Here is a 21,379-nt window from a genome sequence, read left to right on the forward strand (position 1 = left end):
ACGCTGATGTCCTTCATTGCAGCTACTTTGGGCATCCGCGCTGGCGTCTAAGGTAGAGCTAACTATCGTGGGTCTAGAGAACCCCTACGTTTCTATAAACCACAGATGTAAAGCGTACATCAGACATGCATGCACCAAAGACCAATATACATAGACCCCGTCGAGACTGTTCAGTGCATCCTCGTGTAGCGCGTGCGCGTGTCCATGTTTTAGATATTCAGATTCGTGTCCAGCCAGGCTGTAAGGCCCATCTATCGTTTATCATCTACATCTGAGTCCCTCTGCTTGGCAGTAGGCTGCCAGCTGCCGACCCAGGCCATCGCCTCCTCGCCGCCGTCCGCCAGCCTCTCGTCCTGCAGCACCTCGGACAGGCACTTCCACGGGTCCCGCCCGCCGCCCCATTTCAGCAGGCTCTCCTTCAGCCGCTCGCCGTTCTCCCGGTTCAGCGCGGCGCCCGCCTTGCCCGACCGGAAGACCACGTCCCACACGCGCCGGGCCAGCACGCGGTCGAACAGGTAACTGTAGTAGGTGCTGCCGTAGCCCGACAGGTGGCTGAAGAAACCCTGCCACCGCGTGCTCGGCGGGTCGGCCGGCCCGCTGCTGTATGTCCTCTGCAGGCCGTGGAAGATTTCAGTCGAGTCGAAGCCGGGCTTGCTCGCCTCGGACGAGTGCAAGGCCTGGTCCAGCATCGCCATGATGATCTGGTCTTCCATGTCGGACGCCTCGAACCTCCGCGCCTGGCGGACCTTCTGAGCCACCATCTGGTACGGCAGCGGATCGTTGGTCTTGTGGTGGCGAGCGAACAGCCCCAGGACGTACGGGTCTGCCGCAAAATACTCCATGAGGGTCGACGGGAGCTCCGCCAGGTCGGTCGCGCACCTAGTCCCCGACACCGTCTGGAACGAAGTGCGCGCGAGGATCGAGTGGATGGCGTGTCCCATCTCGTGGAAGAGGGTCTCCAGCTGGAAGAAGCTGAGGAGGGCCGGCCGGTCGCCCTCGGCCCCTGGCTGCGGGAAGTCGCACACAAGGGCAATCGTCGGGAGCTGTTTCATCGAGCCGCCGTGCTGCGAGAAGGCCATCCCATCATTGGCCGCGTACTTGGGCGCTGCGAAGATGGCCATGTCCGGGTCCTCCTGGCTCTGTTCCCACACCTCTGCCAGCTCGGCCTCGGAAATCTCGCGCGAGCACCGGAGGGTAAAGTGCGCCGGGTTCGGCGACTTGTCCGGGCGGTAGAAGAGGTCGCAGTACAGGACGGCGACGTGGCCGTCTGTGTCCGATATGACGTCCAAGCGGCGCACGTCCCGGTGCCACGTCTCGCCAACCAGGGGCTGCTTCGGAACAAGACGGATGCCGTACAGCTCTTCGAAGAGCCTGGAGAGGCCCTGCATGACGACGCCCAGGGAGAAGTAGTTCGACAAGAGGTTGCCTTGGCGCCCTGACAGCTCGAGTGGTCGGCGGATGATGTTGGAATAATAGTCCTTGTCCCAAGGGTCGAGGCTGGTCGCTCTGGAGTAAGCCTTTTGCTTCTCAGCCAGGAGTTCTGCCATTTCCATCTCGGCTTTGGGCCTGTTGCTCTCGACTAGGGCCTGGAGAAACTGGTTGACAGCCTCGGGGCTTCTTGCCATCATGCGATCGCGGAGTGCAAGGTGGCCGTAGCTCTCGAAGCCCGAAAGATGGGCCAGCTCGGCTCTCAGCTGCATCAGGTGCTCCAGCATTTCCACCGAGCGGCGCGAGGCAGTGCGGGAGGCGTAATAGATGAGCCTCCGTGCATCCGGGTCGTGCACGGTGCGCAACGCCATCGAGGCTTGCCAGCTCAGCGTGGGAAGGTGAATCATGCCATCCCTGGTCATCTCCCGCGCCGTGAGCGGATCCATGCCCTGGAGGTCACTGCTGCGGAGGACGAGCGTCGGCAGCTCGGGAGACATCTCCTGCGTGAAGGCGGATCCGAGCGTGCTGATCTGGGATGAAAGCTCGACGAAGCGGTCCCGATCTTTCTGGGGCATGTTGACCGCTGACTTGATGAAGTCTAGCTTCAGCAACGCCGCCACCGTCTTCTCCTCCTCCGACCACGTAGCCGTGACTTGGGGGTCCGCCATGGCCACGGCCAGTTGGTCGTTCAGGCCCGTCATCGTATTGAGCTCGTTCATGTACTGGTAGACCAAGTCGTACGCCTCGCCCGCTGCGCGCTGCGTCGCGCGGTCTGGGTGGGTGACGCGAACAAAGTCGGACATATCGAGCACGCGGCAAAGAATGTCGCTCAGGCGGTCTAGGTCGCGGACGATGGTACGGTACTCGGCGACCGAGGACGCGGCCAACACCTTTTCCACGATGGCCCGGGCCTTCTTCAGACTGACCCGGGCGTAGGTGAGGAAACCACGGGGCGACTTGAGGTACGCATTTCGGAAGAGGCCGACATGTACGGTTGGGGCCACCGGAAACTTAGTGAACTCATGCCAGATCTTGGGGTAGTCGAAGACGGAGCGCAGGAGGAAATCGTCATCGCGCAATAGATGTGGGAGGCGGACCGGTTCCCCTGCGTCGTTCAATCTAGGCGACGTCCAGAGCCGGCGAACCTGGCGGGCGGCTCCGGCACGCTGGGATAGGCAGCTCGAACAAATCCATCGTTGCCATTGTATTGGCCGCGCTGCTGCTTTTATCATGATGCGAGCCCCGGCGTCACCGCGGAGGACGCGGAGACGCGGAGCTAACAGGCGGGCGCGGGACGGCTTATCACAGAGCTGGACGCGAACTGAGCATGGAGAGTGCGGCGAAGTCGATTCAAATTGTCAGAAAGAGTCAGGAAGCATTCGATGCGAACCTACGCATGGCCAAAAAAATCACCAGGGGAGTTTCCGAGTTTCCGGGGCCGCTGTTAGCGTCGCCGTACCTGGTCGAGATTCCCCACAGATACATGTACATTGGGAATCTGCCGAACAGCGAAATACGCATACATCTCAACCGGATCAAGCCTGGTAAAACATATACGGCCAGGCGCGATCTGCTAAAAGGAGGTCTCATGGTAACAACTAGGTACCCAAGGCTTGCCTCCCTTTTTGACCTAGTATTCTTGTTTTACGGTAGCCGAGCAGAGTCGAGCAGAGTCAAGGAAGGTACGGGAGTACAGTGCCCTAGTTCAGTCCGTGCGTAATTCCCCTCTCATTGGAACCCACTTGCAGGGGTAGAAGATTTTGGACCGAGACTCGCCTGTTCCCGGAAATAGCCGCAACTTGGAATCAAGAGCCCAAGCTTCGCAACCTCTGACCTCAGCATCCAAGCGTCTTGCCCACCACCAACGGGGAGCTTTTGCCCCTCCGCCTGCCACGAACCTCAAGCTCCGGCGCGGTACGTCTCAATTGGGTAGATAATGGCCACCAGAGTGCTTTTGCAGCGGGTAAGCGCTCACCACAAGCCCCAACTGTGGCATCTCGTGACCACTATGGAAAACTAACAGTAGACTCGACACAGCGCGTTGCGCCGTTAACGGCCGCCGTGCTGGTAGGCAGTGTCGCTTTCTTACCCCGGACTGCGCACGCCGAAGCCTCCAGCGACCGCCAGTTTGTACGTCCCGTGGACCGTGGACTTTACATAGCGAGAATTCCCTCCTTCTAACCAAGCCCCTCTACACTTAGCCCAGGAAACCCATCTACGATGACGACTTCGACATCTCACCGCTGGCGAAGCCAACACCCACAAGTCAAATGACCCCCGCGGCACTCCCGACTCCCACCGCCCCGTCACCAACAGAAGAGCCGATACCCGCCAGCGAGCCACCCGCTCCGATGCCGTCCTGGCCGGAAGCGACTTCTTCCTCTTCTTCTTCTTCCACCACCGCCGTCCGCACCCGCGCACCGACGCCAACAGACCGGCTGGCCGCGGAGATCCGCCGCGCCCGGCTCTTCCTGTACTCGCAGGCCTGCGTGGCCGAGGACGCGGTCAACGGCGCCATGGCGCGGGCCTTCGCGCTCGAGGAGTCCTTCACGTCGACGGTGGCCTCGCTCGCGCCGCCGCGCGAGTCCGGCGAGAAGCTGATGCCGGGCCTGATCTACGTGCTGGTGGCGGGCATGGCCGGCAGCATCGTGGCGCGGAACCGGAACGTGCTGCTGCGCGGCGCGGCGCCGCTCGCGCTGGGCCTGGGCGCCGCGTGGATGGTGATCCCCGTGACGATGGGCAACGTCAGCGGGCTGGTGTGGGAGTACGAGAAGAAGTTCCCCGCCGTGGCGGACGCGCATCTGCGGACGCGGGAGGGCATCGAGCAGGGGGTGTACATGGCGCGCGTGCATGCTGATCTGGCGCAGAGGAAGGTGCATGAGAGTGTAAAGGATGCGAGGGAGGCGTTGGAGGCGTGGGTCAGGAAGGGGAAATAAATGGGTGTGATTGAAAGGGCAGAAAAAGGAGGCCCCGGTGTGACGAAGCCGTGGGAAATGAGTTAGAGCGAGGCGAACGGATGTGTCCCTCCGCTTGTACAAGTACCATAACTAGAAGTTTCTGGGCGGATAGAGAATATTTGCTTTGGGATGAATAAGATACTACTTCCGGTGGGTGTCATCAACCCGGAAACTCTATTCATGTTTGTGTTACACTGGTGTACAGCCTATCGTCTAGGGTATCTTATGTCCTCGTACAGCTCTTCTAAATCCTCTGCTCCTGCCTCTGTCCAAGCCCGGTATAGAACCGCAGCGCCCGCTCGTAGGTCCACATGGTGACCGCGCTCGCCGGCGCCGCCTTGAACAGGCTGACGGTCAACCCCCTGTACAGCCCCCTCACGCCTTCGGTCCTCACAATCGTCCTCATCGCCCCCAATGTCCCCTCATACACCGGGATATTCTTATGCACGTACCTGCTCCGCGTCGGGCCCTGCACCTGTATCCTCTTCCTGACCAAATCCAACGGGAACGTTCCCGTCTTAGCCATCACGCTGGCAATCGTCCCCGCCACCGCACCTCCGCCACCAAACGGCAGATCCAGCCCCATCAGATGCGGCCGCAGCGTCTCGTACACGGCGAAGAAGCAGCCCATGTACGGCACAATCTGCGCCATCCCCGGGCCCAGGCCGCGGAAGAAGCCCCGTGCGCCTTCCTCGCGCTGGATCTGGACCACGGCCCGCCACAGGCCGGTGTAGACTCTCTCGATGCCCTGTGCCGCGAAGCGCGTGCGGAGCAGGTCCAGCGGGTACGTAACCGCCGTGGCCGCGCCGCCGCCGGCCGCGCCCGCGACGAAGGACTCGACGGACTGCGGCAGGGCGTTGTTGCCGAAGGCCGAGTGCAGCAGGAGCGTCGTCCAGCGGTAGGTCGTGAACTGCACGGCGCTGTAGCACACGTACAGCAGCTCGGCGGGGACGTTGCCCTTCCACAGGCCGGTGATGCCTTCGTGGCGGACGATGTGCCGGAGCGTGGGAAGGGTGCCCTTGTAGATGGGGCCGCCGCGGAGGTCGCGCTGTGAGAGCGGATCCGAGAGCGAGTGCGTTTGCAGCTGCAGCCGGATCTTGACTACGTCGAGGGGCGCGATGACGAAGCTGTGGGTAAGAGGCTGATGTTAGCGGGGCTGTTGTTGTCCACGGAGGGGTGAAGCAGGGCCGCTATTATTACCGAGAGATTAGACCGGCTGTGGCGCCGGCGGCGGTCACCTGCAGACGGGAGCCCTCATCTTTGAGGTGGTCACCCTTGACCGACATTCATCCGGCTGCTCGGATCGGATTCTGAGCCGGGGCTTTTTGTCGAAATCAAGACCGTAATGACTAAGAGCGATCAATATTGGAGATGTAAGTGCCAAGTCGCCAAATCAGGCCCTGTTTGCGCTCGGTTACGATACTAGTTCGATTGATGCTTCCTTCCCTATTGTGGCGAACAGCCGTGACAACTGTGTTTTGAAGTCGCAAATTTGGAGCGGGCGTGTGACGACATTGCCGCTGCTAACCTTCCACAGGTCTGGCAAACATCGGCATTTGCCGTTGCCAGACTTCTAGTCCGAACGAGTGCGTCATCTGTCGCAAGACAGAAGTAGCGTATCTAGCACGACTCGACCGAATATTGTGAAGCATGTCTCAGGAGACTCCGGCAGGAACAACTCATTCGAGTTTTGGTTCTGTTAAATTATTTAAGACTTAGTATTATGGGCCGAGACCCTGAGATTCGAAACAAACACATGCCTACACAGTTTCGGCGAACGCCCGTCAAGAGAATGGCCGGCGGCGGGCCATGACGTGGGGAATATATCGATCTTGATTGGTTCCCTCCGTCCGAGTCGCGGCCCCACTGAATTGGCTGAAGGGTCAAGCTGCAAGAGCGGGTCGTCGCGGCGGTACGGAAGGACGTCAAGCAGCCAGTCACATGCGGCTTACTAGAGCTTGCATCAAGTTCCCCGTCATGGATCTGACGCGGGGTCCCCATAATGATGGAGACGTTCCATCCTGGAGCTCCTACTCGAATGGATGTTTAATAAAGCTGTTCTCTTGTGATGCCCTTTGCTCTCTTTCTCCTTCACCCTCTTCCCTTCCAACAGGTCACGGAGCTGCCATTCACTAAGCCGGTTAGCAGGGTGAGCCGCTCGACATTGTGGCCTTCGCCCGCTTCCATCATCGACGCTTGACAGTTACAACAGTCGCATGTGATACAGTCGCTAGCGCCCTGAACAGAGTCCCGTCGACGGCTCCATTAATAACCCACTCTTTCTCAACAATATCTCCTTCTCAGCTCTTGACTTCAAAGATGGCTATCGAGATGCTACCTCGCAATGTCGCCCCGCCAGATGTCAGAAATGTGGTGACACCTGTGTTGTCATCATTATCTGGCGCGGCTGCCTCTACAGAACCAGCCCCCGCGGTCTTACCATCACTCGCGCCCATTCTTCGACAGCGGGTGGTACTGCTATCTTCTGCCAGCACCGAGCCCTGGATCCGGTTGCTCACATATGACACCTCAAAGGTGCCCCAGCTGACGAGCATCGCTCGGAGCGGCGAACTGGATCAACACCCAGTCTCGGGGGAAATCGAGGTGGATTGGGCCAACGAGGTCGACGTCAGGTATAAGAGACTAGACCAGGAGACGTTGCAGGCCCTGGTTGTCCTCAACGAGCTGTCTCTGTTTTTCCGTCTCGTTTTCTGCACCGGCGATCCGGACGGTGGCGGAGACGGATGGAGGGTTGGTGAGGTTGGGGTCGTCGATCCGTCCCTTCTCACCTCCTTTCGCGGCTTCCCAAGCATCAGCGAAGCCGAGAAGTCATTTCAGGCTTCAAAAGCAACACCCAACGGAGGATTATACCGCCCCGGGCGCCTGACGCCAAACGATACTGCCTGGAGCGCACAAGCTACGGCGGGTGGGGAGGAAGGAGATGATGATGATGACGGCGACTACTGGGCTCGGTACGATGCGACGCCCTCTCGCACGCCGGCGACAAAACGTTCGCCCGCTCCACCGACACTTGCTCCACATCCACTGGCACAGACGTCACGCCCAGAGATGCAACGCAGCGAGTCCACCGAGGCCGAGGACGCGTACTTTGCTCGCTACGACTCGGTCCAGCCGGCAATGGACAACCACGATCCTGACGAGGAGGTACATGTACCCCTCGCCGAGCGCGGTACGTATGGAGCCGAGATCTCACCTCCGAGTCTGGCAAACCCAGAACCCACGTTGGCCGAGCAACTTGCCGCCAAACGCAGTGAGACGAACGGCACGACGGCAGTATCAAAGCCTATTCCCATCAAGCCCGCCTCCCGAGGAAGTGACGAGGACATGGCGCACCTCATGCACCCACGACCTGCCTCGAGCGCGAGCTCAAGCGGATCACAGACGGTTGCCAAACTCGAAGAGGTAGCAAAGAGCCGTCAGCAGGCCGAGTTCGGGGTGAAGCAACACATTTCGCGCAGCATTAGGAGCCTGTTCTTGTTGTCAAAGGCCTCGGGTATCGATCGCGAGGAGTTTGAGAGGATCGTTCAGACGGAGCTGGATGTGGCTGGGATGATTGAGGACGAGATGTAATGCGGTGCGCATGGGGTCCATGACTTTATGCTTTCTTGGTATTGCAAGTACAGGGCCGGGTCGGAATATCTGTTCGGTCCTTTCCATGGTTAAGTTATGGGGAGGTCCGGTTGTGCGTTCGCCATTTGGTCCGGTCAGCCTCTAGGGGAGAACGGAGTTCGCAGGCGTCAGGTAGATATCATTGGTTGTATGGAGGACTGGCTGTATCGTTAGGATCTCCCTCATCTGATAATTCAAGAGTTTATCTTTCAACCGCTCGTTCCGGCAATAGACGGGTGCCCGGACAACTAAGTAGGTAGGTAGGGAGTTGGGAGGGTGCGGTGTGAAGACGGTCTTGCACCTCTGGCTACCCCTCGAGCTCATATGCAGAAGTCAGGGCGTACCAAGTAGTCCTATTCATTGAATATCTTGGCCACGGGAAGGGAGAAAAGGGGAAAGAAAAAATGAAAAACAATCAGGTAATTGTAATGCCACTAAACAAAGAGCCTTAATGTGAACTTCTCTGTCACGGACAGCACGAAGGCGGCTTAGGGTTAGGGTGACCAAGCATCCCGTTCATGTTCGCCTTAGGCTTTAGGCCTCAATTGGAATCGCTGCCGCTGCAACTGAAAAAGTTCCCAGGCGCGGAATCAGAACTTCAGAAGAGCTCCGGGAGGAAACCCGCGGCGACAGTTCACTGGCGCAACACACAACACACGACCCGTCTGTCCAGGAAAAAGGGGAAGAACCGCCACCCGCCTGTTCAACTCCCCAAAATCAGCCTCTCCCGGCCACCACCCACACACAGATCATGATGCGGCCGAGATTAAGGATACCATTGAGGCCGCGCCTCGTCACGACACCGGCCCGGTCGACCCTCCTACCGCTTGCCTGCCAGTCACAATTACGATCATTGCATGCGATTGCACCGCTTGACTACAATTTGAAGAATGAGGCCTCAGAGAATGGCATCCCCGGATTTCTCACGCGGGAGGCCTTCACCATCGCCTGGACCCAGTACCAGACACACCTCCTCGAGAGGCTAAATGCGTTGACAGGAGGCATGTCCTTGGCTCTTGCTTTTGTAACGAAGGCTGGATTTTATTCTATTTTATTTCATTTTATTTTTTACGAGTGTGTATCTAATATGCGGGGTCTTTCAGGAACTGGCTGGGAGTCCAGACACGTCAAGGACATCATGCTCGGCACGGCCCGCGAGCCCGACCAGGCGCCGACGTTCAACTACGCCAGCATGATCCACAACAACCACTTCTTCTTCAAGCACCTGTCGCCCGAGCCCGTGGAGATGCCCGACCCGCTGCGCGACCTGATCGAGAAGTCGTTCGGCTCGACCGAGACCCTCCGGCAGGAGATGATCTACACGGCTGCCAGCATGTTCGGCCCGGGCTTCGTGTGGCTGGTCAAGACGTCGCACCCGGGCCTGCCGATGGCCTTCAAGGTGCTCGTCACGTACGCGGCCGGGTCGCCCTACCCGGCCGCGCACTGGCGCCGCCAGGACGCCGACATGAGCACGGCTGCGAGCGGCATCGGCGAGGCCGGCATGGAGACGGCCAAGACGTACCTGGAGAACACGGCGTACGGCGCGGGCAAGAAGGTCGGCAACCCGGCCGCCAGGCGGGCCGACTTCGCCCCCGGCGGCACCGACCTGCAGCCCGTGCTGTGCCTCAACACGTGGGAGCACGTCTGGCTCTGGGACTACGGCTTCGGCACGGGGAACGCGGGCGGCGGCAAGCTGGAGTATGCTGAGCGGTGGTGGGAAAAGATCAACTGGGAGCTCGTGCAGAAGGAGGCCAATATCCAGCGGCTGGAGATGTCTGGGAACACCGGGTCGCCGACCTCAGCGGCCGCGGCGACGGCGTGAGAGCTGACTGCTCTGTGTGTGCCGTCTAGTGGACTGTATCATATGGCCTGTGAATAGCAAAAGCCTGCCCGATGTGCTGTGCCATGTGCGGATATAGAGGTATGTAACTTGTACAAAATAGACGCTGTTGCTCAATCTACACGACGGTGGAATCCACTTTATCATAACGATTGCTGTTCGGAGTTGATATGTTGGACTTGCATGTCACACACCGAAAGGCAGGGCAAGATGTATTATAGTACCCGGCTTATTTGAATGTAATTGTAAATGCAAAGACTTTTTCATTTTCAGGGAAACTAACTATTCATAACCCATCATCAATCATGATCTTGCCGGTAACCGGTCATCCTACTCCTCGTCCCTGAATTCCTCATCATCCCTTTCCAAAAGCGAGCGTAGTCCAAACATGTTGCCATAGCTTTGATCTAGACCCGGATTTGACCAGCGCCGTCAAACCATCTCCAGAAAAGAAGAATATCATATAGATCGAAGCGCAAAACGCCAAAACTCGCCGTGGCATGCAGGTTGGGATATCGAAAAAGCAACATCCTAAGCTTGAAGAGAAGAAAGAGAAGTGACAAGAGACCAGAACCAAAAAAGAGGGGCGCGAAAATGAAAACAAGCCGAGGTATCATCGCAAGAATGAGAAAAAGAAAAGCAAACGATGGTATCGTGTAGAAAAACCAGTGAACGGTGGAGGGGAGGGGATAAGGAAAACAGGAGACAGAGATATATATACCCATGTCCTCCTTCGTCATAAATCCCAAGCCAAACAAAACCTCTCATTGGGAACCCATCATGCTCAAATCATATTCCCGTTGACGCTGACCTCAAAGCCCTCGCCCTTCTGCTTCCTCGCCTTAGCTAGCATCAGCTCCCGCATCCAGTCAATCCGCTCGTCACGGCTCTTGACCGCGAAATGGTGCGTCTTGCCCGTGCCATTGACCGCGCCGTCGATCGCCGGCGCCGCCAGGCTCGCATTACTCCCATTCATGCCGGCGCCGCCCGCAAGACCCCCCGGCAGCGCGCTCTCCCTCTTTTTAAGCTTGACGCCGCCCTTGACGCCGTCCTGGGGGATCAGCTGGAAGCTGAAGGCGGCGACGTCCTTGCTCTTGGCGTCGTCGCTGCCGCGGCGGATATGCATGGCCTTGAAGGCGGCGTTGAGCTTGGACCCGCTCGCCATGCCGCTGCACGCGATGGCGTAGTCGTCGATGTCGATGTACTCGAGCGTCTTGTTCATGTTGGCGGCCGCCGCGTCCTTGTGCATCGTCAGGCGCGTGCCGCGCAGCTTGAAGAAGTGCTCGTGCCACTCGTGGCGCAGCATCTTGGTCTTGCGCTTGCGCATCAGGCCCTGGTACGAGATGGCGTTGCCGCCTGTCATGTCAACAAACTGGGGCTTGTCGCTAATGGGCGAGAGGCGGCCGCCGATGTTGACCGTCTTGACTCCACCGTTGGCGGCCGCGTCGGTAGTACCCGCGGCTGTGCCTAGTGCAGGCGGAACAGCCTTCTCGAGAGTCGGACGCTGCGTCTGGGTCCAGGGATACTGTATCCGCGGCGGTGGTTGAAGGGGCCGCTGGCCGACTCTGTTGGAAAAGGAGCGGTTGGAGGATTGTGTACCTGGAGACAGGATCGAGTTCTCGTCCAGTGCGGGCATGACCGGGAAGGAAGGCCTCCGGATGGTATTGCGGGACATGGAGCGAGGAGGTGCCGGGTTGTGCCGGTAGTTCATGTCCGGTGGGACGGACTGCGAGAAGTCTCGTGAGGGAGCCGGGATCTCCGTCACGGTAACCGGGATGTCCATCTCTGAGAATGGAGTTCCGAATCGGTACGGCGCAGTCGGGGTCGGGGTGGCCTCATCGGATGAGGGACTCATCTCCCGGAACGAGGGGATGACCTTCGATACCGGGCGAGCAGACCGGGCCTGAGCTGACTGCGGCTCCCGCCTAGGAGGAGCAACCGCCGGCTGCGATGGGATAGACAGCTTCGGAAGACTCCGGAGCCCTGAATGGGGTGCCTTCTGGCTGCCCCGCGGCGAGATCTCAAACGGCGGGGTTGGAGGCACCTCGCTGGATGCATTGAGATGCGGCCGTTGAAAGTCGAGGAACTGCCGCACATTCTCTTGAGGGTCTCTGGCCTGGATGCTGCGCAGGGTGGCTTCTTGGAGATACTGGAGCGGCGGGAGGTTGCCTGGGCCCATGACATCCGAAGAAGCCACGACAGACGGGACGGCGTCGGAGACCGGACGGAACATCTCGTCGCTGGGCACAATGGCCTCGGCGGTCTCCGGGTTGCCTGGGTCCCCGGCGATCATAATGATACCGTTGTCGTTGATAAAGGGATGCTCCTTCTTAAATTGCTCCATCAACTTCTTGTTCCGTTTCCACTTGGGGCAGTTCTCGCCCTTTGAGCAGTGGTGAGGCTTAGGCAAAACCTGCTCTATGCCGACGATGGACACCGACTCAAGTGGCGAGATCACATCGTTGACCTTGAGCCGTGGCTTCTGCTTCCGGCCACTCGCATTGCTCTCTTGCCTTCGCAACTCCCGCTTCACTGCCTTATCCGGCTCGTCCTCGATGGGCGTCTCTGGCATCGGCTCGGGCTTCTTGAGATTCCTCATCTTGTGGATCTCGTCCCAGATTGCAGTCCTTACCCCGAATGAAGGGATGCCGAGCTCCTTCAGATCCTCAAACTTCAGAGTGACCAGGATAGCGCCGTTGATGTCGTTTTCCACAAACCTTTCTGCAGCGCTGAGCTCAACGCCGGCATTGAGCATCTGTTGGGCAACCTTCTCCGGGGTCCAGCTGGGCAGGTCCGATGTGTCCAATTCCTCGTCGGTGAACTGAAAGGGCCCCGTGTTGCGCCTCTTCTTCGGTAGGTTAGTGAGATGGACATTCTGCAGATGGAAGTCCATCATATGCGGCTCCTTTGGTGTGATTGGGGAGAGAGAGAGCGCATGCTGGAGTTCAATCGATTGCTCCGACGCCAGAGAGCTCCGGAATAGATGAGGCCCCCGCGGGCCCTCGATCTGCTGCTTCGACTCCGGCTCGAAAGGAAATGGGCGGTGCCGCAGTGACCTCGGCGTCTGAACTTCGTCGTACGTCGACAGCGTCGTGAAGCTGGGTTGCCCGGACTGTATCCGCATGAGAACCTTGCCCCTGAGGTACCCTCACTGTTCAAGTTCCGGAGGAGGTCACCTACCGAGCCGATACTGATGCGCGGAGAGCACTCGCCATCTTCAATCCCTTCCAGATCGCCAAATTCGCTGTATACATCCGAGTCCTCCTGATCGTCGCCATGCTCGATCTCGGTATCGGACTCCATGAACTCGGTGTACACCGAGTATGGCCTGTCCTTCACTCGCGCAGCCGAGAAAAACACCTCCCGCGGCCGAGTCTTCTCCTGCATTTCTTGCCGTGGCCGCTCGCGCGCGACGAATTGTACTTGCGCCTGTGCCATTGTTAGCTCCTCATAGAATCCCCCTTTCACCGCCGTTACCCGTCGCGAGCGTACCATGGCCATATAGGTCGTCCCCGGTGGCGATGGGATGTCTGGTTTTTGGTGCCGTTGCCGGCAACTCCTTCGTCTAATACCCACAATCCGCAAGGCCTTCTTTGGTTGTGTCCGCTGTGATCCTTCGGATACCACTACCAATTCCCGGAGCAGACAGGACGAGGCCAGCTTCGCATGCCCGCTCAACCACTGCCGAGATACAAGACCAGGAGGACAGTACCTAGCCAGGGGGGTGGGGCAACAGTCTAGGTTATGTATGGCAGAAGCCGCGATATCGGTACCACCGCACCAGCAGTGTGCCCATGCGCAAGGGCCGAGACGAGAACAAAACGGCTGCGAGTCACAATTGATCTTATGTGATTGATACACCGACGGCGAATTGCGCTAGCATAGGAAGAGAAATCTGGGAACGGATAGTAACCTGATGGGTAGTTAACTAGGAGGGTCCCCTGCGAGATGTGTGCTCGCGGGGTTCATGGCCAATATGTGTGATATCGGGGGCACGGGGTTGAAGTGGGAGCAAGCTAGGTACCCCTAAGGTAGGAAGCAAAAGCGCGCAGGACCGGACACCGTTGCCAGGTGCTTCGAGCTCGACCGTGCAGTGCAGAAGTGAACGGATGGTGTGCGCTATCCCGTCCGGCACTTCCATCCACTTGCAGAGGACCTAGCCTGCCACTGGCCATGCCTGCCATGGGCCGGCCATTGTGGCTTCCCTGAGCACCTGTCCAGGGGGATAATAATAGCAGTGTGTGCGTGCTAGGCCGCGCGAGAACCCCCGAGTACAGGCATTGCGAGCGGCGGCAGGTCGGCCGAAAGTCGAAGGCTGGTTGGGCAGCTGTGGGATGGCCTCGCATTCCATCCATGCGAGTCTCGAAATGCAGTGCAAAGTGGTGGGCACATGGAGAAGTGGGCCTTTGGACCGGGGTTCGGTAGCGAGAGCGCCGCCTGCGGCTCTCATTGGGCTGAAAATCTTGCCGTTCCTGCCATTATCGGACTATTCCGTCATCTGATTGGCTGAACTTGCTTTGGCCTAAGCGCCTAGAGCTTTTAAGCGCTAGTCCCAATCTGACAACTGGGGGAGGAAGGCCTGGGAGGGAAAGGTGAGGCGTTCGGCGGGATGGAGCCGGCAGGTCCCTGGCCAGTCGATCTTTTCACGCACTGATGTTGCATCCTCATCTCATCAGTTCTCCCACCGGACACTCGTCGGAACTAAGCGGGGGCGGCCATGCCCCCCGCTCACCGGCCTACCCGCCCTCGCGCCGCGATACATGCGGCCCGGACGGCGGACGTTCGAGTTTAAAAGTCTGACGACTCACCCTATATTGTGGCCTCGGAGGCAGCCAGAGTCCTGAGCAGTTGCACGCATCTCCCTAGGTGATCGTTTGGCCCGGCCGACCCCTACCAGCAGTGTTGTTGCAAAGCCAGTTTGAAAGGTGCCGCTTTCGGCTCACACTGTTACGGGATCCCGAGTGTCGCTTCCGTCTTCCCCGCCCGCGGGGTTTTTGGCCTCCTTCAACTCCACTGTTAGGATCGCTCCGAGCATGGCAGAAATGCAGTTCGGCTGACGATGGATCTGTCGGTGAACCGCGAGGCAATTGGGCATGAGAGGCATGTTGATCGGCAGCTAGCTCAACGGGGAACTTGCGGTCACCATGGGACGGTCCGGCTGACGTTGGGCCTACCTCGCAGGGATGCGTGTCCCAGCCATTCGCCGGCCGAACGACAGTCTGTGGCGTGCGGAGTTGGATGCAGTCATCCATCATAGCTGGCCAAGGCCAGCTACCCCGCTGAGCTTGAGGGCAAACATGACCTTCATGAGGCACATGACGACACCAGCATGGCTGAATCGGCACCGGCTAGGGTCAGGCAGGTGGCATTCGAAGCGAGCACTTGCGGTGAATATGGGGTTCGGCATCCTCGCTCATGAGTCGTGCTGTTGGCAAGCGGTGAAGACTGTCGAGTTTCGGGCAGCCACCGGGCAGAGACATGAGCAGATGACCGAGAGAGGAGCTGTCTTACACAGAAGGGACATTCCCTTGCTCCCTGATCCGAGGGCGATTCACTAACTCTATCGAGACTCAGCAGCTAGGGTCGTCCCGTGATTGCTGTCCCACCTCCGGATCGCATTGATCGTCATCCATTTCACATGTCAGATCCATCCCCGAAGACCCTTGTGTGACAGCCAGGCAAAGCGGGACGCAAGCCGTACACATGGTACGGCATTACACTGGTATCTCTCCGTCAGCATACGCAGCGACCTGGAAGACTTGCTCGAAGTGGGTTGCGTGAATCCTGCCGAGTCACCCTCGAGGGATACACCACATGGGACAGTCCAACTTCTTTATGTGTTCGAGCGCACATTGTTCAACATTCTTCATTGTATCGTCTCGACTGCGACCGGCCTCTTGTATGACTTAGAGCTACCTACCACACCGCTTCAGGCCACGGCTACCCGCATACTTCTAGAGCTTCTCTTTCCGTGGTCTCGGAATGCTGTCTTTTGTGTCTTCAGCGAGCAGCAATCACGAAGTGCTGCTCGTGAGACCTTGGACGTTGCTTGCCGCGGGGGCGGTCAACGGCCGGTCCCGGACTATGGAGATCGAGTGCGCTCAACGGCTCTCTGCATCTATCGTCTCCGCCGACTCCGGGCCTTTATCGGCGCTGCTGTGCGGCTTTTACGCCGCGCGCAAGTTTGAGGTCCCATCTTGGTTGATGCCCAACTGAGGTATTCTGGGAGAATGTCTGATAGCTCGCTCGACACTCGTTGCCATCGTCACGCTTATGGTACGTCAGTAGGTAATTACCCACGTGCTACCATACCCCGTGTTCCGACGTCCTGCCATGGCTCTATGAATCAACGTTTATAGGACTACCATTGCCCAAACTATAGGTGGTGACCCCTTCTCAACAAACCATCTACCGGCATGTGCTTCAGTGTGAATTCTCCCCAGTGGAGTTATTCCTCATGCGCATACCTATGTAGTTCTTGGGCTTGGTCCGCCGTGAAAATTCTTCTCCGAAGCATTGAACTGATTCACATGACTTTAAGGGTCTGCGACCGGAGGCTGGCCGACCGTGGTGGGATGGTGTGGATAGGCCTGCGCGGTGTCCATGGCAAACCTTCTGAAGTGCTGACTTTGGAGTGTGAGTGGTCAGCTTCCAAAGACTAAAACTTCCTGGTGTTGCACCGTCAATGGACCCTTGGCCTCTCAGCGTCGAATCAACACGCGTTCCTGAGGGGTTTGTCGGTAACGTTGCCTCAATCGATTGTGCACATGACAATGAGATTGTTGAGGACTCGGTGGAAACGGGCATCCTCCTTCTCATCCGGGCGAGATCTGATGTGATCAGTTCCCTCTGATCATCATTTAATCTCCCAGTCACATTTTCAAAATGATGGCCTTTGAGGTTGATCTGTCATTTGCATGATCCATGTTCCCGTCACGGAAGCTAAACTATCGGTGACGACATGCATTGGTGCATCAACAAAGTGGACCGCTCGAGCCAGCTCCACGTTTTCTCGCTTGTGGATCCTCGAAAGGTTTAAGCCGAGATCCACAAAACGGCTTCACAGTATGTTATGTCCAGATCGGGAAGGCGCACTAACAAGGCCGTGAAGCTGGTCTGATGTTTCGCACAGCAAGCTTCTCAGTTGATTATGGGTATGTGATCTAGCATGGCTGAGTGGTGGAATGTTGAGCCGGCTGCCACGGTATTCTAAGGTCATTTGAGCCGGCTGTATAGCCAGAGCTTGACGGTGGTTGGGCGCAGAGATCTGTTCAGCTTGGTTCTGGTTCCGGGTTCAGGCGGATCTTGCACATTCCTTCCCAGCTTGCGGGCCGCTCATCCCCTGCAAACTTCAGGAACGCACGGACGCAGAACAGAAGCCGGGGTCCTCATGAAGATCTGCGGCCAGCCATTTGCATATGATTTGATCACTGATGAGAGGGAGCTATCGGATGCGACCAGCTAGCTACGTCTACCTACCGTAGTATTGTTTCCCGGTGGCAGGGATGTTCCGTCGATTCAGCCGTCTAGCTATCCTGGTTGTCGAAGACTCATGGCCATCAATCATCGGGCATGATCGTTCATGGGTTGATGTTGCCCCCGGATATGAGTTTCTTTCGGGCTGACAAAATTGGGAAATGCGCCGTTGTGCACTGCTCGGCAGACGCGGTCAACTTGTAATTTACCGGGCCGCTGACCCCTCACCTTCGGGTAGTGGCAGGATCCTACAGAAATCATGCTTTTTATCTTACACACAGTGCTCCGTAAACCCCGCACAAAACCCTTGACTAAGTGATCTTGACTCGATCGGATGATATTAGATTCTCAAAAGACAGCACCTTGGATCCGCGGTACGCCAATTGCATTCTAGTCCCAGCGTGGGATTCGCATTCAAGGACCATCTCACCCGCATAGGTACGCATCGGGCCTTTCTCTCGTTAGGGTCCGTGCTGACAGAGTTGAGAGTGTCCAAGTGATGAGACGGTGGTTGATAACAGAGTTCTCGAGGTCGTCGGACCTGTGAACGTCCTGCATCCATACTGCGAGGCCTGTCAGCGAGCACTATGCGAGGAACTCCTCTCGAATGGGATTTTGCCCAACCCCTGGTGGGACTTGGTGAGCTGGAATAATTTGGCTGAATCAGATGATGGGCAAAATAAAAATAGCGCTGGTCTTGAACAGAATTAGCCTAGATATGCAAGTGGGCTAATTTCATCACACCGGAGGCTAATTGTCCAAAACGGACTTCCAGCGGCTAATTAGTCTAGGTTGTAAGCCACGCCCCAAGTGGAAGAATTTCCCCGCAGCCTTATACTATCAACCAACTGTGATGAGAGGGGAATTTCTCTATACCTAGGATGACATGGATTATCATTCCAAGCCTCGGACAACGAGGTTAACTTCGTGATGTACATATATGGACTATAAAGCGACGGCCTTTTCCAGAAGCCTGGCGCTTCGCCTTTGACGACTGCCCGATGGAAACCTTCGAAGCTTTGCTGGTTCGACCGACCCGAAATAATGTTGACACCCCGCTTTCATGACCAGACATGACAGCGACTCATTCCCATCAGCCGACTCAACAGCTGCCGGAATTGATGCGCTGCCTTTCCTTCAATTCTATGCGAGGCTGCCGTGTGCTTCTGTGCCTCATCATCCGATAAACTCAAATTGGATGCCAAGCCTGGCCTCAGTGCTCGCCATAGGTACCAGAGCAGTCACTGCCGGTCAGCGTTACCTCGCCCAGCCGGTAACCTTCTGTTCAACCACATCATATGCCGTTGTCCTTTTGCCCCTTCTATCCTCAGATTGTATTCCTTGTTTATTGATTTTCTCAGCTACTCTCATATATGTTTCTCTTCCGTTTCTTCACCATATCTCGACCCTATATGGAGCAGCAATGCTATGCTGGTTGGGTTGAAGACACATGGAAGTCTATGGCGTTCGGGAATACACGCTGGACTTTATCCGGCCTTGTGGACCCCGCATGAGCCAGGCTCGAGCCCTTGCCCTTGTCAATCTCAAATGTCCATGCTTCTTCCCGCGTTATTGGTCAAAGCGTTACCTGCTAGCGCAGTTACCCCTGCACCCAACCCTGGTTGATCTTGATGCGAGAGCCAATCTCGGTTGGTTGCCGCCTCTCGGGCCGCATGCTGATATGCACGAGCGATTTGCCGTCACACTGACCGACCGCACTTCATCGAATCAACGTCGAGGAACGGCATGTTGCATCCTGTGCGACCACACCACAAGCCTCTGCTTGCCACGCACAGGGGTATATTGCAGAAGAGGCGTAGCTGCCAGAAAACGAATCCGTGGCTCTGTACCTGTAAGGGCATGTTACGTCTGTACCTTCACTGCGCATACAGAATCATGGCATGCGCGCGGATTTTCGGCATGGCCCAGGTATCAGCGGTAACACCCCGAGCGCGAACGAATCCCTCTGCCCCCGGCACTCGTCTCACGATACCTGCTGTTGCTCGCAATATTCGCGCACAACCGGAGGTACCTTGCCTACTCCGCAGTGGCAACCTAGCTGCCCTGTACCCTCGCTCTACAAAGACCTGCAGCGCAAGATATCCCTATCTAGAACCCGACCGGCCACATAAACCGGAACTTGTCGGATACCCGGACATGACTGGCTTGGGGCTGGCCAATCCCATGCCGGCCTTTGGAAGCACCCTGATGATTTGCGAGCTCCCTACACTAGATTCGGCTGTTCTCACGAAAATTGACAAGGAGAGCTGAAGGTGGCCTGAACCAGTTGTGGGGAGCTTGTCGAATTTCGCACGCCTGAAGATTCTCGGTCAGATCGATCATACCACAACAAGCACCCCATCTTACCAGGTTGCTGGCGGTACTACCTGATGGGAGATTACGATCAAGCAGCGCCGTGGACTTCACTCTAAAGCTGTGCCAGCGGGTAGTGATGCTGTGCCGTGCCGTTGAGTGAGGCACAGGCACTATCAGCGGGAACAAGTGCGCAGCTTCTGTCATCTGGCACGGAGAGGCTGGCTACGGGTTAACCTTATGCTGAACAGGGCTAGCAGCGGCGGCTCCCCACATGAAATGGGTATACCTATGCCCTTGAACATCGCACACTCACTGCGAAGGATGTGCATGCACTTTGAGAATTTTGACTTGGTTGCAGGGAACATCGGCACGACGAGAATGGGGGTCATGGTCGTGCCCAATGGCCAATGCTCACCCACACGGCCTCGAGCATCGACTGTGTAGCCTGACATTCTTCGGTCCCGGTCCCTCTCCCCCTCTGTATACGCAAGTCTTCACTCTGCGAGTCCCAAGGACGGAAGGAGGCAGCAAGGTGATACTGGGTGACTCTTACTGTGAGCCACAAGCCCGGTCATTTCCACGTCTCTCAGCTCGCGGCCGCAAGCTACAGGTGCTCGCCCGCTTGAAGATCTCCATTGTCCTTCGGGCTGTGATCTCCGATATCCGCGCAATGAGGCGGCCGGGTTGTCCAAAGCAAGTTTAGGCTGCAGGCGGACCTGAGCCCCGTACCAATGAGCAACCGGCCGCTTCCACCTCGACATCGCTCGACAAGGCTAGCACCCCTCCCAGTCGCCTCTGGTGGCCGGCGGCCGGATGTGGAGGAGCGTGCCACACCACTTCTGGACCCCATGTCACCGATGCTACCCACCCTCATGCAGAGGATAGTGGGGTCCATGTTGGTGTTCCCCTTCCGAGGACAGCGACATGCCGAGTGGCCGCCCGCTGTTGATTGGCACCAATAAGCGCACTTCCGAACCCCTGTCTGTCTCTCCCCAGTGCAAGCCACACACAGAGACACCGGCCACCCACGGGATGGACGGACACAACATGCATGCCACTATAGGTTGAAGTGGGCAAATAGATCCCAAAATGGGTCAAATGCCAGCAAGCGGTCAATTAGCCCGCAATGTTCAAAAATAGAAACAGCGAATCACGCTGAACTTGCTGGGCAGTCCGCTTCGGAGCTGGCCAAGATATAAGAATTTTGCCCGCCTCAGACTACCCAGGTGTTTCCCCTTCCTCGAGCAGGAGCCCAGAAGAAACGAAGTTGGAGATCCAGGTGTCGTCCAGTCCAGTCAACAGACTCTTTTTTACCTCTCTCTCCTTTTAATTACACTTACTTGCGCCGTCCAACCAGATCGACATCGACCTCGGCAGCATTGAGATTTTATTTACGCTTCAAATTCCAGATACGCAAGCCGGACTTGCTCGGACAACCAGTCATTCATTCACAACGATACAGTAATCTAATAGTCCCCACGACCCGTTGAGTCCTCGAGGAGTGCTTGGAGGGTTTTTGGGAGCTTTGACGGACAAGGCCCCCTTCGCCCCGGACTCAATTTGCCTTCCCCTGGGCATCTGGACCTTGACCGGAGCGAGGGTCCCACGGCTCACCTGCCCTCCCGCTTTTGCTCGGCCCCAGCACCAGGCTCCCACACCCCCCCGGGCCGCCACCCCCTCCCCCTGGTCCACCCCCCGCTGGGCAGTTACACGGGGATACAAATGTCAACAC

General features: G+C 57.6%; 7 protein-coding genes across 7 annotated transcripts; 4 read left to right on the forward strand and 3 right to left on the reverse strand.

Moving 5' to 3' along the window:
• Positions 1-22: 22 nt before the first annotated feature.
• On the reverse strand, positions 23-2,863 carry B0T15DRAFT_518882 (uncharacterized protein). Its single transcript, XM_062868396.1, has one exon. It carries the CDS (start codon positions 2,658-2,660, stop codon positions 252-254), a length of 2,409 nt encoding a protein of 802 aa, XP_062726364.1. The 5' UTR covers positions 2,661-2,863; the 3' UTR covers positions 23-251.
• A 370-nt stretch (positions 2,864-3,233) lies between these two features.
• Positions 3,234-4,538, forward strand: B0T15DRAFT_518886 (apolipo protein O-domain-containing protein). The gene is made up of 3 exons (XM_062868397.1): positions 3,234-3,391; positions 3,466-3,558; positions 3,630-4,538. Exons 1-3 carry the CDS (start codon positions 3,365-3,367, stop codon positions 4,362-4,364), a joined length of 855 nt encoding a protein of 284 aa, XP_062726365.1. The 5' UTR covers positions 3,234-3,364; the 3' UTR covers positions 4,365-4,538.
• B0T15DRAFT_42871 (mitochondrial carrier domain-containing protein) lies at positions 4,497-5,880 on the reverse strand. The gene is made up of 2 exons (XM_062865693.1): positions 5,586-5,880; positions 4,497-5,512 (listed from the first exon to the last, which is right to left on the reverse strand). The coding sequence occupies exons 1-2, from the start codon at positions 5,669-5,671 to the stop codon at positions 4,630-4,632; spliced, it is 969 nt and encodes a 322-aa protein (XP_062726366.1). The 5' UTR covers positions 5,672-5,880; the 3' UTR covers positions 4,497-4,629.
• A 481-nt stretch (positions 5,881-6,361) lies between these two features.
• B0T15DRAFT_518888 (uncharacterized protein) lies at positions 6,362-8,232 on the forward strand. The gene has a single exon (XM_062868398.1). It carries the CDS (start codon positions 6,705-6,707, stop codon positions 7,974-7,976), a length of 1,272 nt encoding a protein of 423 aa, XP_062726367.1. The 5' UTR covers positions 6,362-6,704; the 3' UTR covers positions 7,977-8,232.
• A 343-nt stretch (positions 8,233-8,575) lies between these two features.
• Positions 8,576-10,238, forward strand: B0T15DRAFT_42897 (Manganese/iron superoxide dismutase). The gene is made up of 2 exons (XM_062865698.1): positions 8,576-9,016; positions 9,119-10,238. The coding sequence occupies exons 1-2, from the start codon at positions 8,767-8,769 to the stop codon at positions 9,835-9,837; spliced, it is 969 nt and encodes a 322-aa protein (XP_062726368.1). The 5' UTR covers positions 8,576-8,766; the 3' UTR covers positions 9,838-10,238.
• Positions 10,239-10,639: 401 nt separating this feature from the next.
• Positions 10,640-13,356, reverse strand: B0T15DRAFT_489262 (uncharacterized protein; the record flags this gene model as incomplete). The annotated part of the gene is made up of 3 exons (XM_062866583.1): positions 10,640-12,967; positions 13,036-13,284; positions 13,348-13,356. 3 exons carry the CDS (start codon positions 13,354-13,356, stop codon positions 10,640-10,642), a joined length of 2,586 nt encoding a protein of 861 aa, XP_062726369.1.
• A 4,587-nt stretch (positions 13,357-17,943) lies between these two features.
• On the forward strand, positions 17,944-18,825 carry B0T15DRAFT_42963 (uncharacterized protein). Its single transcript, XM_062865712.1, has 2 exons — positions 17,944-17,970; positions 18,123-18,825. Exon 2 carries the CDS (start codon positions 18,395-18,397, stop codon positions 18,773-18,775), a length of 381 nt encoding a protein of 126 aa, XP_062726370.1. The 5' UTR covers positions 17,944-17,970; positions 18,123-18,394; the 3' UTR covers positions 18,776-18,825.
• Positions 18,826-21,379: the final 2,554 nt, after the last annotated feature.

Source organism: Chaetomium strumarium (genome assembly GCF_033439665.1).
Source record: "Chaetomium strumarium strain CBS 333.67 chromosome Unknown B0T15scaffold_1, whole genome shotgun sequence".
NCBI classification, from domain to species: domain Eukaryota; kingdom Fungi; phylum Ascomycota; class Sordariomycetes; order Sordariales; family Chaetomiaceae; genus Chaetomium; species Chaetomium strumarium.

Excerpts from the sequence above, each read along its gene's own strand:
- B0T15DRAFT_518882 (XM_062868396.1), bottom strand. The coding sequence starts at position 2,660 with ATGATAAAAGCAGCAGCGCGGCCAATACAATGGCAACGATGGATTTGT.
- B0T15DRAFT_42963 (XM_062865712.1), top strand. The coding sequence starts at position 18,395 with ATGACCAGACATGACAGCGACTCATTCCCATCAGCCGACTCAACAGCT.
- B0T15DRAFT_518888 (XM_062868398.1), top strand. The coding sequence starts at position 6,705 with ATGGCTATCGAGATGCTACCTCGCAATGTCGCCCCGCCAGATGTCAGA.
- B0T15DRAFT_42871 (XM_062865693.1), bottom strand. The coding sequence starts at position 5,671 with ATGTCGGTCAAGGGTGACCACCTCAAAGATGAGGGCTCCCGTCTGCAG. Across the intron at positions 5,513-5,585 it reads ACAGCCGGTCTAATCTCTCG|CTTCGTCATCGCGCCCCTCG; the intron begins GTAATAATAGCG and ends TCTTACCCACAG.
- B0T15DRAFT_518886 (XM_062868397.1), top strand. The coding sequence starts at position 3,365 with ATGGCCACCAGAGTGCTTTTGCAGCGG. Across the intron at positions 3,392-3,465 it reads CCAGAGTGCTTTTGCAGCGG|CGCGTTGCGCCGTTAACGGC; the intron begins GTAAGCGCTCAC and ends GACTCGACACAG. Across the intron at positions 3,559-3,629 it reads CCTCCAGCGACCGCCAGTTT|CCCAGGAAACCCATCTACGA; the intron begins GTACGTCCCGTG and ends CTCTACACTTAG.
- B0T15DRAFT_42897 (XM_062865698.1), top strand. The coding sequence starts at position 8,767 with ATGATGCGGCCGAGATTAAGGATACCATTGAGGCCGCGCCTCGTCACG. Across the intron at positions 9,017-9,118 it reads GCTAAATGCGTTGACAGGAG|GAACTGGCTGGGAGTCCAGA; the intron begins GCATGTCCTTGG and ends GGGGTCTTTCAG.